This window comes from Miniopterus natalensis, chromosome 14, assembly GCF_054644295.1.
Source record: "Miniopterus natalensis isolate mMinNat1 chromosome 14, mMinNat1.hap1, whole genome shotgun sequence".
NCBI lineage: Eukaryota > Metazoa > Chordata > Mammalia > Chiroptera > Miniopteridae > Miniopterus > Miniopterus natalensis.
In genome coordinates, this window is record NC_142094.1 from 38,837,343 (window position 1) to 38,852,054 (window position 14,712).

Below are 14,712 nucleotides of genomic sequence, written 5' to 3' on the forward strand. Positions count from 1 at the left end.
GATGGTATTGGGGGTGCAGGGCTTCTATTCCTGAGTAGTAGCAGAAGTGTATGAGTTCAGTAATTTTTCAAATTCCTCATCATTTCCGTTGTATTGGGTTTTCTTTTTCTTTTTGCCTATTTATAAGAAGATGTTTTATATTTTGATTGGCTTTTTAAGGTAGATGGCTTATGGTGAGAAATTTTTCACGTTATCTGGTTTGCCATATCAACAGAAATAGAAGTCCCAGGTTATTTTATTAAAGTCATAATGATATTATAAAAAATTATTTTTTCATTCTGCTGTAAATGTATAAAGTAAAATAGGAAAGATGCCTCATTTCATACTCTTCCACTAATTTGCCAATCTTTTATCCAAGGATATCCTTGCCAGTTTGGTTTTTATATTTCCAAGAAATATTGCATATTTCTGTGTTTTTACACAGTAAAATAGATGAACTTTAAGTTTGCCTGGTCAAGATAAAAGAAAACACAGATATTAAAAATGAGAAATGAAAACAATTTTCATGACAGTGTAATAAAACTAAATGAATGGCTTTTTGCAGACACAAATTAAACTTGGCTATAGAAGGAAGGGGAAACCTAAGTAAACCAATAACTGAAAACTTAGGAACATCAGTTTATAATGAAAATCAATCTCAGGTATAGGCCTCAAAAAGAAAATTCTAATGTTATCTAATTTTTCAGAGCATAAGACACTAAGAAAAGCTTTCTATTCTTTTTTAGTTATCTGGTATAACAATCAAAATTTGCCAATGCGTTAGAGTGGAAAATTGCAGACTGCTTTGACTAAAGAATGTGAATGGAGAAATCTTAAATACATACCAGCAGGTAGACTTTAATTATTAGTTCATGGCCAAGTGAGGTCTGTTTCAGGAACACAAGTATGCATTAGTTTAGGAAATTTATCTTTTTATTAGATCAAAGGAAAATGCATTATCTTAAAAGACACAGAAATGCCATTTGATAAAATTTTATGTTCACCTCTAATGAAGAGGTTTTATTTTTAGAATTGTTTTTAGGAAAAGTTGTGAGGCATCATTTAAAATTATTCCCTTAATTCCTTTTTCAGCATTGCTATTGGAAATACTTAATAGTAGATGAAGGACACAGGATTAAGAACATGAAGTGCCGTCTAATCAGGGAGTTAAAACGATTCAATGCAGATAACAAACTTCTTTTGACTGGAACTCCCTTGCAAAACAATTTATCCGAACTTTGGTCATTGCTAAACTTTTTGTTGCCAGATGTATTTGATGACTTGAAAAGGTAGGTGAGCCAGTTACTTGAACTTTTCTGTTTCCTTAACCTCAAATTCTTTGTTCTTAGTTAAAATTAATTCCTTGCTTCTAGATAGCTGAATTAAGGTAATAGGTTTATTTGCCTTGGTTAAAGGAAAACTGTTGCATTGAGAACAATAAAAATGTTAAAATATTTTTATAGGGCCCTTAATTTTGTTAACTTTGTGAAACACATTCAGATGATTTTTACTCATTTTATCCTCACAAAACAATTCAGGGGATAGAGGTTAAATATATCCCCTATCTCACATATAAGAAAATCCCAATGTAAATTTATTAAAAGTAAAGTGTTAATGCCAGAGCCAAAAATAAAACCAGGGTCTCCCAGTTTCAACCTAGTGCTTTTTATTCTATAAACAGGTTGAATCTTATATTATGAAAGCCAAAAACTAAAATTAGTATGCTAGAATGAATGAGAAAATAATCTTAACAAGTTAAAAATAATTAAGATGGAAATACCAAAATCAGGAGGGCAAAATAAATGATTTATTTTGGCATCAGTGAAGGAAGAAAGTTAATATAGGAAAATAACGTTGAATATTTTATTTTGAGAATACATTTTTCACCTCTGATTTCCTGATATTGTCTGGCTGTCTTATTGTTAGTATGGAACATTTATTAAAGACAATATTTCCAGGTCCTACGCATTCCTACTGAGTTAAAACATCAAGGTAGGAATCTGAATTTATAAAACATGCTTCAGATGCTCAAAGGTTGGAAACAGCAGTTCTGATTACTTCCTAAATAGTATTAGCATTTTACCCAATTTGATTTACCTGGCAATATTGTGTTATTTAGTATAGACTATAAGGCATGCTTGTATTTATTTGCTCATTTTAATAGTTTTTCTTACACTGTGAAGAACTAAGGCTATGTAATAGTTATTATTAAGGGATGTATATGTTGAATTTTAAAAACATTGGTTGCAGCAGGTCATATTTATATCTAAAGAGACATCATACTGCCTTAGGTTTCAAAGATAGTTTTCATTTCTATTACTTCATTAAAATGTTTCAGAAAATATGTACCTTAGGATGTGAGGGCGATCTGGCTGGGACATCTGTCACCCCATTGATCACCAGGGTTGATTCATCTAGTAGGCTCGGCGGGTGTCCCCTTTGTCCCTCACCATTCCACGTGCATCCCTCCTGAAGCTGCATTTTGCTTTCAGCCCAGGCTGGAGCAGTGGCTGTGCTCCCCTGTTAGACCCACCAAACAAGCTCTCACGGTCCGTTTGCAGGTGGACATAGGGTGGTCAAGTATTCAAGACCCCAGACACAGCCAAGAGAGGTGCTTGGTGTGGAGTCTGCATTTTAAAAAGAAAAAATTTCCTTTAATGTTTATTTGGCTTTTACACTATTGTAAGATTATGTTGCTGTATAAATCGAGGGTGGGGGGGTGTCTTCTTTGAGAGTCAGATTCATAATAAAATTAAAAGTGTAAACACATCATGTTAATATAATTTATGTGATAGCTTAACTTTGATCATTTCTCTTACAGCTTTGAATCTTGGTTTGATATCACTAGTCTTTCTGAAACTGCTGAAGATATTATTGCTAAAGAAAGAGAACAGAATGTATTGCATATGCTGCACCAGGTTTAGACTTTTTTCTTATTTTGCTTACTGTAGACTCAGAATAAAATAAAAAGGGAACCCTAAAGATCAACTGTTCAACTCATTGTAGTAGATTTTGGAAAATTAGGGTGCTCTCAAATTTAACATACTCCCCCACCCCAGAGATCAACATGACTTTGCAGCAAAACTCAAGTGCTTTTTGAAATTTTGATCTTCTCATGTATATTCATTTGACCCTTAGTGGTTACTGATATGTTTGTCACTCAAAAAGTGAAATTGAGTGGTTTTTATGCAATGTTTTTAAAGTAATTTTTGCGTAATTTACTTCTTGGAATGATCCATTAATTAGTTACCCACAGTCTCCACCCATTCCACCTACCTTTACTTCAGACAAGCATAATTTTTCAAAGGTCTCCTAGTTATTTTCATATGTGGGCCTGAAAAGCTTCTTAATTGTGTTTTGACAATTTTATTCAAAAATCCTGATAATTTGTTTTACTTTAAAGTTTATACATATTTGTGATAAAAATTTGAAACAGTATAGAAATGGAAAGTAAAAATATCCCAAATCATACTCATCCTACCAAATCTTTTTTCTGGATAATTTCCTTTAAACTATTGGTCATGTTCTCTTTTCTCTTGTAAACTCTCTCTCTTCTTAGCTCTCTACCTCTGGGGTATTTCTTTTAAAGACCTAAGCAGTCTAATGTATCATTATCTGTTGCTTCTTTATTGTTTTATAAATGTGAAAATCATTTGTCATCACACAGCTAATGAATGAAAGTAATTCTAAGCTTGAAGTTTTAGACTTTATAGGAGGTTTTCATGTCCACATCTCTGGGCTGGTTAATTGGTTGACTCCTTGGTTTTCTACTAATCCAAAACCTTAACTTTAAAAGCTGTGGACTGTAACTTACTCTAAGAAGTACAGATATCACCTTATTTTGGCTTTTAAAAATATTCAATATATATTAGAAAAATTGATGAATTATAAAATGTAAATGGTAAATACTACGAATTTGCGGTGTAGTGATCTTGTCTAGGAAAATTTCAGGGAGATATTTTATCTTACCTTTTGAGACTTGATAATATTTATATTAGAAGGAAAGAGAAAGAAAAGGGACCTGTTGGGAGAATATTTCTTAAAACATAGGGATGTGCAATATTCACATATGTTTATTCATGTTTAAATTTTAGATTCTTACACCTTTCTTACTGAGAAGACTAAAGTCTGATGTTGCTCTTGAGGTTCCTCCTAAACGAGAAGTAGTCGTTTATGCACCACTTTCAAAGAAACAAGAGATCTTTTATACAGCCATTGTGAACCGTACAATTGCGAACATGTTTGGATCCAGTGAGGTAGAGTGTAGATTTGAAATATGCTATAAATAACAGCTGGCATAGAAAATTCTTGGTTGATTTCAGTCTTGTGGCTCATCACCTGTTTTCAGGACTTAATGAGGGTGAATTTCTAACTGGAGTCAAAGGCATAAGGCCAGTAATGCTATGTTCCTACTAAAATTTCAGTGATGGCTCATACATTAATTGCTTTCTAGTCATCTGGAATGCTAGTTAAGAATTTTGACTTGAACAGACACACGGTATGCTAAGGGCCTGCCGACTAGATAAGTCCCAAAAAACAATCCCTTTATAGAATGTTAACTGACAGCCAAAAAATGTAATAGAATACTCTATTTGAAAAATATACCTTATTTAGTCACCTACAATATTATAAGAAATTGAAGTGGAATGTGCTTGTAACTGAAGATTAGGAGACCTTTAAATTTTGCTTAAATGTACAGGTTTTTTACTGTATGCCTATGAATTTTTTCTCAAAATACTTATGGTTATGCATTTTTTCGTTTGTATTACAATGACTCTGTTCTCCCATTTTCATTATAATTAAAGGGAAGATCTGGCTTTTTAGCTATATATTTAGAATTTAAGGGTGTACTTTTTAAACACATATTTCTTTCATTTCTTTTTTTAGAAAGAAACAGTTCAGTTAAGTTCCACTGGACGACCAAAACGGCGAACCAGAAAGTTAATAAATTACAGCGAAGTAGATGATTCCCCTAATGAACTGGAAAAATTGATCAGTCAGATACAGCCAGAGCTAGACCGAGAAAGGTGTGAGTTTAAAAATAAAGTATCCTTTAAGCTGTGGTATTTTTTCATATTTCTTGTATTCACGGATTATATATTTTTGCTAGAGCTGTTGTGGAAGTGAATATTCCTGTAGAATCTGAAGTTGATTTGAAGCTACAGAATATAATGATGCTACTTCGTAAATGCTGTAATCATCCATATTTGATTGAATACCCTATAGACCCTGTAACACAAGAGTTTAAGGTAAATACCACTTCATAATGCACTGTTTTTATTTCTGTGCCTTTTTTATGTTGGGGAAAGTGTCATTTTCCATATCGGAAAAATTAGAAATACATTTTTTTAGTAACAACTGATTTCCACTGTTTCACTTGCTATTTTAGAGACACCTTTAGTTGCCACCTTTTCAGTAGTACTTCTAGTTGGCATTTAGCTTGTCAAAACCAATCTGGCTGCTCATTTACATCTCAACCAAGAGCCACAGGAGAAAACCAAAAAGTTGGTACTAAGTTTGCAAACTTTCAGATTAAATGAAATTGCTTTCTTCGGCAGTTGATGGGAAAATAGCATAATAGTGTTAAAGGAAATCAGTTCTAAGTAATTCTCAGTACTTAGTTTCATAGCAGTGTTTCTCACCCCTGGAAATCTGACATTTTGGACCAGTGTATTTCTTTGTTTAGGTGATGCTGTCCTGTGGTCTTTAGGCCATTTAGCAGCATCCCTAATCTCTAGCCCACTAGATGCCACCAGTATTCCGTCCCCAGTTGTGACAACCTAAAATGCCTCCAGACACTGCCAAATACACCCTAGGAATGATGGGCAAAATTTCCCATATATGAGAGCCCTTGCTTTACAGTTTTTCATTCAGGTAAGGAAGAAGATAATCTGAGGAGGAATTGATATTAACCAGAAGGTGAATAATTCCTTACTCTTCAGTACTAGGTTGTTTATAAGCTCCTGTGTTTTCTTTAATTTCTACTGAGAGTTCTGGCAGTGATTTTCATACATATTTTCTTGAAAATATAATCAGTTATAAAGAATAGACCTCAGCACATATGCAGTAAGTTTGACCTTACTCTCTTATACAGAGCCTTTGGGAAAGGAGTGGGAGGATAGATTGAGGTTATACTTCAGCTGAATTTTGCTTTTGTAAAATCATGGGTTCTAGATCATGTCTTTCCTAGAGAAATAATTATCTCCTGATAAAATACGCAAATAACAAGATCAAATTAAAAAATTTTTAAAGTTGTATAGCGATTTGTTGTTGAAAATTGAACTGTTCACCTTTCTTTTATTTTGACAAAGCCAAATTATTAGTAATTATTATGACTACTTTTTTTTCTTCTTTGCCCTCTTTTAAGGTTGATGAAGAATTGGTAACAAATTCTGGGAAATTCTTAATTTTGGATCGAATGCTTCCAGAACTAAAAACCAGAGGTCACAAGGTGGTACTTTGGTTGTTTTTTTTTATTATTTAATTATTGTTTATTGATCAATATAGATACTAAGATATGTTTAAATTTCAGGTGCTGCTTTTTTCACAAATGACAAGGATGTTGGACATTTTGATCGATTACTGCCACTTTAGAGATTTCAACTTTAGTAGACTTGATGGATCCATGTCTTATTCAGAGAGAGAGAGAAATGTAAGACTTTTTATGTCATACATACCCAGTTCTTTTTTATAACTCTTATCTTGTATCTGACGTAATATTCAAAATAGACCCACAAATTGATAGATACAAAAGACCAAAAACCCTTTAGTCTTAATGTTTCTCAAAGTATATAGTATATCTTTTGTTAATACCCTTCTTAAACACTATTGTAACTATTAGAGGATAACAAAATTTTTTCTCCGTTTTGGCTCTTTCCTTCCCATCTAACATTTTACTATTTTTTATCGCATAGCTGTGATACAGCATCAGTCTATTACTCTTTCCATTTAACATTCCACCTTCTTTGGGTGTATTTCAAAATAAACTATAGATGATACTCCCTTCTTTCTAATTACTTAAGAATATTTTGTCTTTTGGGGTAATATGTACATACCCTGAAGGAAATAAAATAAAGGCTATATTTGCTGGGTTTTGCTTTTGTTTTTTAATTGTTGATTTCAGAGAGAGGAAGGGAGAGAGAGAGAAACATCAATGATGAGAGAGTTTTCACTGATTGGCTGCCTCCTGCACGCCCCTGACTGGGGATCAAGCCCACAACCCAGGCCTGTGCCCTGACTGGGAATCAGATCATCATCTCCTGGATCCTAGGTCGATGCTTGACCACTGAGCCATGCGTAGCCAGGCTATTTGCTGCTGAGTTTTGATGAGTGTGACCTAAACTGTCAAGATATAGAACGTTACCCATCAGCTCAAAAAATTGCCCCATGCTCCCTCAGAGTAACCCACATTTTCTGCCTATCCCATCTCCTAGCCAGCCACTTTCTCGGTTTATCACTATTTTTTGAGGGAGGATGGCTTAGACTTTTTGGCCAGGGTTTTTATTGAGAGTCAGTCAGGTAGGCGTGGAGCACCTGTGTGTCTGGTCTGAGCTGTTCAGTCTCAAGCTCCTCTGAAGGTAAAACTGATACAGTGTGTCTTAGGTCCCCTAGTTTTTTGCCAAAACCTGGGAAATAGGCATGCCTATGAGTTTTTGTATTGTGCAGGGTACATCTTTGGCAATTTTATATCTTTTCAGAAAATTGGCCTTTTTCAACTTTTATGGATTCTGGGGTTTTCAGTATTTATTTTACCTCACATCAAAAGTCCTGTGGATGCTGAAGAACTCATACCCAGTTTGAAGAGTGTTAGGTTATATATATAAACCTTGGCCCACCACTGACTCCCCGCCTTCCTTTCCTGGTAAACCCATGGTTGTAAGATGGCTGCTCCACATGCGGCACCCTGTCCTCCTTCCAGACAGGAAGTTGGTTTGTCAATTGCTGTGCTCACATCTTTTTTTGCTTTTAGATGCACAACTTCAACACAGATCCAGATGTGTTTATCTTCTTAGTGAGTACACGAGCTGGTGGCCTGGGCATCAATTTGACTGCAGCAGATACAGTTATCATTTATGATAGTGATTGGGTAAGTTGCAAGTATAATATGCTGATTATTACATTCTGAATTGTTAATCTTTCATTGCATGCTTTGCAATTTTATTTATCTACTTTGAAAAGGTATATCCATTTTAAGTAAAAATTATCAGGTGTCCTGTGTGTTAAGACTTGAACATCCTCTATCAATGAAGCCATTCTAGAAGTTTAAATTGAGTTAAGACACTATTTAAAAGTTTTCACTTAGATCATGCATGTTGACTTTACCCACACATAGTATAAGTTTAAAATACTAATCTTATGTTGTTCAATGTTATTTTTCTTTTTTTACTTTAAGAACCCCCAGTCTGATCTTCAGGCCCAGGATAGATGTCATAGAATTGGTCAGACAAAGCCAGTTGTTGTATATCGTCTTGTTACAGCAAACACTATTGATCAGAAAATTGTGGAAAGAGCAGCTGCTAAAAGAAAACTGGAAAAGTTGATCATCCATAAAAGTAAATACCACTTTCTAGTATTTTTTCCTTTAGTTGTGTATTGTGGATTTTTATTATTTTCTTTGTAGAAGAAATTAGTGAGGCTTGATTAGTGCAGGATTTATTGAATAGGCAGTGGGAAATTTGGAGCTGTAAAGACCTAAGTTGGTGACCATAGGCATAAAAGGAAAACAGTGAGTTTCTAGATGAGGAACAAAAGGATAATTTCAAAGTGTCTATCTGAAATGTCTCAGGGATTTGAAGTGATGTTGATGCTTATCTTGGTAAGAGATTTGCCTGTGAAAAGAATTAAGAAAACTTCCAAGCCTCTTCTTGCAAGTTCAGTATGTTAAATCCTAAGATGTTAAAAGATTATTGAAGTAGTGCTATAAAAAAAATCCATTTTACTTTGTTGAACCACTAGTTCGAAAAATATTTGACTCCAGAGTGCCCTTTCCATACTTTTGATCATAGCATTTTATAAAATACAGTGTTTTTTAATCTGGGAAAGGTTCTGAGGAGTAGGGAAAATGAAATGGGTAAGGCATTGGTGTTTTATGTTCTGTACCTTTGAGATTCCTTGGAGAAGTTTTTTTTATTCAGTATAAAATTATATTTGGATAAATGACTTGATGGCTACCGTAAGAAAAGTAGAAAATCATCTGTTAGTTGTGAAGCCTAGAGAAATGGGAACATCATCATAATGTTGAAAATTACTATCAATTTTTTCTAATGCTACTTTCCTACTTGCAAATACAGTAAGTCCTCACTTAATGTTGATAGGTTCTGTGACTTGAAGTAAAATGACATATGACAAAACCAGTTTTACCATAGTTACTTAATGTAAACAGACGTTAAGTTTCTATGGCATCTCATCAACATTAAAACAAAACTATTTAAGAACCTGCTATACTTCATTGTGTCTGATTTTGAGGGAAATATGGATTAGGTTTTGGGCATCTTTAATTTTACTTGATGGAAAATTTAGATTGTAGCTAGAATATGTATTGGATAAAAGAGGAGCTTTATTCTGTCAAGATTTTGTGCAAATTAAAAAATTTTCACCTGTGCTGTTTTAGGAATTTAGTAGAAATTTATTTTGTTTATTGAATATAGTTTAAATTAAGTAAAGCTTATCGTTTTATTTTTCTAAGTTCTATTTTCATTATTTTGAGAGATTAAAATTTTAAACAATTTGAAAGGAATTTTTAAAATATTGACAGTGTTTTATTGAGGTATAATATACTTACAGATTTTAAGTATACAGTGATGAATTTTGACATGTCTACTCATGTAGTAAATCATCTGTATTAGAAGTTTGGTGTTTTTTTCTTTTGTTTTTTAAATAATAGCTGAATAGTTTGTCTATCCATTCTTCTGTTGATTGATGTTTTGAATTATTTCCAGATTTTGATTCTTATGAATAAGCTCTTGTATGGGTATTTGTGGACAAACCCATTTATTTGTTCTGGATCTTAGGATAGGTGTATGTTTACCTACAGGAAACTACCAAACTTTTCCTGAGAATTTTAGTTGCTTTTCTTCTTTACCAACATTTGGTTTTATATCCTTTTCAATATAAGTAGTTCTGATTGCTTTGTAACGTATTTTGGTTTTAAAAACAATTTTTAATGTTTTTAATTTCTTGATCATTGTTTTCTAGATCATTTCAAAGGCGGTCGATCTGGATTAAATCCATCTAAGAGCTTCATAGACCCTAAGGAATTAATGGAATTATTAAAATCTAGAGATTATGAGAGGTGAGTTGTGTTGTTTTTTAATTTTAGAAAAATGTAACTCATTGTTTTGATTTATCTCCTAGATCTGAATTTTTGCTTTCTATTATAGGGAAGTAAAAGGATCAAGAGAGAAGGTCATTAGTGATGAAGATCTAGAGTTGTTGTTAGATCGAAGTGATCTCATTGGTAAATACCTTTTGTGCCTTTATTTTCATGGAAACTTTGAAACATACACATAAGTAGAGAGAATAGTATAATATACCCCTATGTATAATTCACTTATCTGCAATAGTTCACACCATTTAGCCAATCTTGTTTCATTGCTATTCTTTTTTTGTCAGAATCTTAAAATTATCACATTTTACCCATATCCTTCTCATGCATTATTTACTAAGAACATGTTTCCAAACATAGCCACTATGTCACTATTACATTTGAGAGAATTGGCACTAATATCCAGTCCATATCCAGGTTTTTCCAGTTGTCTCAAATCTTTTTACAGTTTGAATCAGTATCCAGATTTCTTTGATTGTTGCGTCCCTTTTTTCTATAACACCCTCCTCACTTTTGTTTTTAATGCCATTAATTTGTTTGGAGAAACCTGTTACTTGTCCTGTAAAATGACCTACATTCTGAAATGGGCTATTTCCCCCACCCACCCTCATCCCCTTGTGCAGTCCTCTGACTTTTTCTCAGTCTACGTATTTTCTGTAAAGTGATAGATAGCTTGAGTAAATAGTTCTATAGGTGTAATTGCCCCCAGGTTCCATATCAGGAATACCAATGCTTTGTTCTTATATTTTAAATCATACCAGGCACATAATACCTGAATTTCTTATTTTTAATGAGCGAAGATTGATTAGCAGATTCAGGCTGATCTTAATATAGTTTCCTGTCAACCTTTTATTTAACTTAATGATTTTAGCATCTATTGATGATGACTGTTTTGAACTTTTCCTTAAGGATTACAAAACTGATTTTTGTTGTTGTTCTGGCATTCCTTTATAGGCTAGAATTACTTTATTAAGAACTTTTCCTTTCAACTCTTTGGTTACTCTGAGATAGAATCTATACAAGTGAGCCGGATAATTGCTTCTTCTATTTATCAATTTTTAGAATAATGAATTAATGCCTGCTGTAGAGATCACAAATATAATATTTAAAATTCATCATTTCCTAATTATGCTCTTGATTATTTATGTGTATTATATCTATATGGTGGAAATACTATATAATGGTGTGCTACTGCCCATCTTTTCCTAACTCGACGTTCAGCAATATTATATAGGTATCATGAGATTGGTGATGATAGGAATATTTAATACCATGGATATAGGCAAAACTAAAAGCCAGAGCCCTTTTCGGGGGGAGGTAACTGGGAAACATCCCCCAGCACACCACTAGATACAGTATTATGATGTTTTCAACTTACTTTCAAATATCTCTTTTTAAAGTTGTGTTTGTCTTATTAGTGAATTGAAAGAATTCTTTACATATTCTAGATTAAGTCCTGTAATCAGATATGTTTTATAAATATTTTTCCCCAGTCTGGTTTAATGTTTGTACTTAATTGGTGTCTTTTGAAGGTGTTTTTTTTTTTTTTTTTTAACTCATTTATCTTTTTAGTTGTTCTCTCTGATGATTTAGGTATCATGTTTTAAATAATTTTTGCCAAACCCAAAGTCATGATGTTTTCTTTAAGAGCTATGGTTTCAGTGGCTGGTGTGTCTAAATGGTTAGAGCACTGGCCTGCACCCCAAAGGGTTGTGGGTTTGATTTCCGGTTAAGGGCATGTACCTGGGTTGCAATTTCTATCCCAATCCCCGGCCCTGGTCGGAGTGCATGCAGGAAGCAACCAATCAGTGTGTCTGTCACATTGATGTGTGTGTGTGTGTGTGTGTGTGTCTCTCTCTCTCTCTCTCTCTCTCTCCCCCCCTCCTCCCCCCGTCCACTCCTCCCCTCCACCACTCCCCTTCCCTCCATCCCTTTTACTCTCTAAATATCAATGAAAAAAATGTCCTCCAATGAGGGTTAACAACAACAAAAAGTTAGTTTTAGCTCTTACAGTTGAGTTTTATCTATTCAGGGTTCCTATGTGTATTTTAATATTCAAGTAGTTCATAAAAATATGACCCTATTACTGCTGATACACAGTATTAATTTATAAGCAGCCTTCTTGAATTCTATTCTAAAACTTCTAGATTCTTTGGACTTTTTATAGAAACAATTGCACCATCTGCAAATACAAGTAATTTGAACTTCTTACTATTATTCCTCTAACCTATTTTTGTTATATCGTAGCATTAGTTAGAAAGTCCATGTATACTGTATAAATGCTATGAGCTGTTACTCTTGAATGGTCTTAACTTTAGTAGTAATTTCCTAGGTGAATGCATTTTATCAAATTAAGAACATTCTTCTCTATGCTTAGTTTAAACCTTAGGAGGGTGACTAGGATGTTATATCAAGTGTGTTTAGATCTAGTTCTTTATTCAGAAAATGTGAATTCATATTTTCAAATGTACACTATTCTTGTATAACTTCTATACTGCTGATTTTTAATTGATAATATATATAAGATTTAGCCATAATGCTTTTTTTCTCTAACCATAATTGGGCTTTTTTTCCCCTCTCTCTTATAAACATCTCTGAGAGCACAGTTAAAATGGATATTCTATTTCTCTATCTGTGTATCTTAAATTTAGCAGAAGTGATTTTAATTAGCAAACTGATGTTTCGGTTTGTGTGTTCCCTTGAGTTCAGTTCTAGTTGTAATAAGAATAGTAAACTTTGTTGATTTTGGTACTATTCACTATTAATGATTAAGGAGTAAAGGGCCCATATTTCTGTGTTTTAAATTTTTCAACAGATAGCTCGCATATGATAGGAACATATAGGACTTTTTTTTAAAAATATTCCTCTTTAGGTTCTTAGCACTTTAAATACTTGTTTTAATATTTTTCTCTTAGATCAAATGAATGCCTCAGGACCAATTAAAGAGAAGATGGGAATTTTCAAGATATTAGAAAACTCTGAAGATTCCAGTTCGGAATGTTTGTTTTAAATTGAAGCTAAAGAATGTCTTTTAAAAATTCTTATTTACTTCTACAGATTTACCTATATTGGTGTTAAAATCCAGATTGCCTGCTTTACTTTTTGATTACATCAGTTTACATAATGTAACATTACATAATTGATAGGTGGTAATTTTCTGAGCCTTATTACGAACAAATAAGTATTAAGTTTAGATTTTCAGTTAATATTTCAGACTCAGTAGTACCCTTGGGTACAGCCTGATGTGTACTTCACCACTGCCAGAGTTATTCAGTCTTCCTGTGGAAGTTTAATGTCTTTTTCTCCTCATTTCCCCTCTATAGCAATACAGTTCATGGGTTTTTGGTACTTCAGTTATGGAGTAGGCTTTTAATGGGGGAAAGATTGGGATTGTGCTTTCTGTTTAAATAAGAAATTGTTTGATTTTAGGGTCTCTTTCTATAAAATGGTTTACCAAATAAATATTCATTTTAAGATGATCTCATCAAATTATTATTATTATTATTTTAATTAATTATTTTTCCCCCCCAGAAAGAGTGGCTCAGGTGAAATAATAGCAAAAGTCTTAACTGGCATTTCGGTTCAACATTATTTACCTGATTTGGTTTCATTCATTAAGATTATACACGTATGTCATATAGAGATTTTAAGTAAATATTGTGTTAATGCCAAGAAGGCTTTGGAATATACTGCAGGATCTTGATAAGTGACCAGAAACTAGAAGTTGCAGTATATCATTCAAAGTAAGAATAGAATAAGAAGTGAGACCCATAAAACTTATAATAGTTGGGGGTCGGGGGTGTGAATAGTATCAGAGAAGACAAGACCTAAGAATATAAGTAATGCAGAATACATAGTAGAGGAGCATAATGTGATCATTTATGTCCTGTGTGTATATCAAGCTGTGAGGAAGAGAAACTTTAATGCTCCCTGAGCCATACTTTTCTGCGTCGGCTGTTTCTCTCATGGGAAAAAGTTATTGCTGCTATGTGTATTTAAATGCAGATCAGATCTCAACGTTAGGGTAATGGAAGCAGGACTCCAGAAGAACTATTGAGAAGGATATTCAGTCAAAGAAAAGAGCACACTACAGAGCAGGGGTTTGTTTGTTTGTTTAATTGGAAATGTTTATCGATCACAGTTAGGCTGACTAATTATCCGAACCTTAGTTGGTTGCTTAGTAGTTGCAAGTTTTCTCTAAGTCTTTTCTCCCAAAGGAGAGTGTAATGGTAGGTTAACCTCCATCCTCACATCTAACCTCCTTCCTTTGTACCTTGCTCCGTGTTGACACTGAAGTAATAAAAACAATCAGAAAAGAGTTTTTGAAAGATGCCACCATTGCATCTCTATAAGCCTGCCAGTATTTCTGCCCATGTATCCTCTCTTATTACTCTGGACATATTGGTTGT

At 33.5% G+C, this 14,712-nt stretch overlaps 1 protein-coding gene across 1 annotated transcript in view; it reads left to right on the plus strand.

The window, feature by feature from the left end:
- HELLS (helicase, lymphoid specific) overlaps nucleotides 1-13,782 on the plus strand; it is a 30,085-nt gene extending 16,303 nt beyond the window's left edge. The window contains exons 11-22 of the mRNA XM_016220801.2: nucleotides 1,072-1,268; nucleotides 2,801-2,897; nucleotides 4,074-4,235; nucleotides 4,867-5,006; nucleotides 5,090-5,228; nucleotides 6,347-6,430; nucleotides 6,512-6,631; nucleotides 7,949-8,065; nucleotides 8,372-8,531; nucleotides 10,174-10,270; nucleotides 10,359-10,435; nucleotides 13,219-13,782. Coding sequence (XP_016076287.1) covers nucleotides 1,072-1,268; nucleotides 2,801-2,897; nucleotides 4,074-4,235; nucleotides 4,867-5,006; nucleotides 5,090-5,228; nucleotides 6,347-6,430; nucleotides 6,512-6,631; nucleotides 7,949-8,065; nucleotides 8,372-8,531; nucleotides 10,174-10,270; nucleotides 10,359-10,435; nucleotides 13,219-13,313 — 1,485 coding nt within the window. The 3' untranslated portion in view covers nucleotides 13,314-13,782. The remainder of the gene's footprint in view (nucleotides 1-1,071; nucleotides 1,269-2,800; nucleotides 2,898-4,073; nucleotides 4,236-4,866; nucleotides 5,007-5,089; nucleotides 5,229-6,346; nucleotides 6,431-6,511; nucleotides 6,632-7,948; nucleotides 8,066-8,371; nucleotides 8,532-10,173; nucleotides 10,271-10,358; nucleotides 10,436-13,218) is intronic.
- Nucleotides 13,783-14,712: the final 930 nt, after the last annotated feature.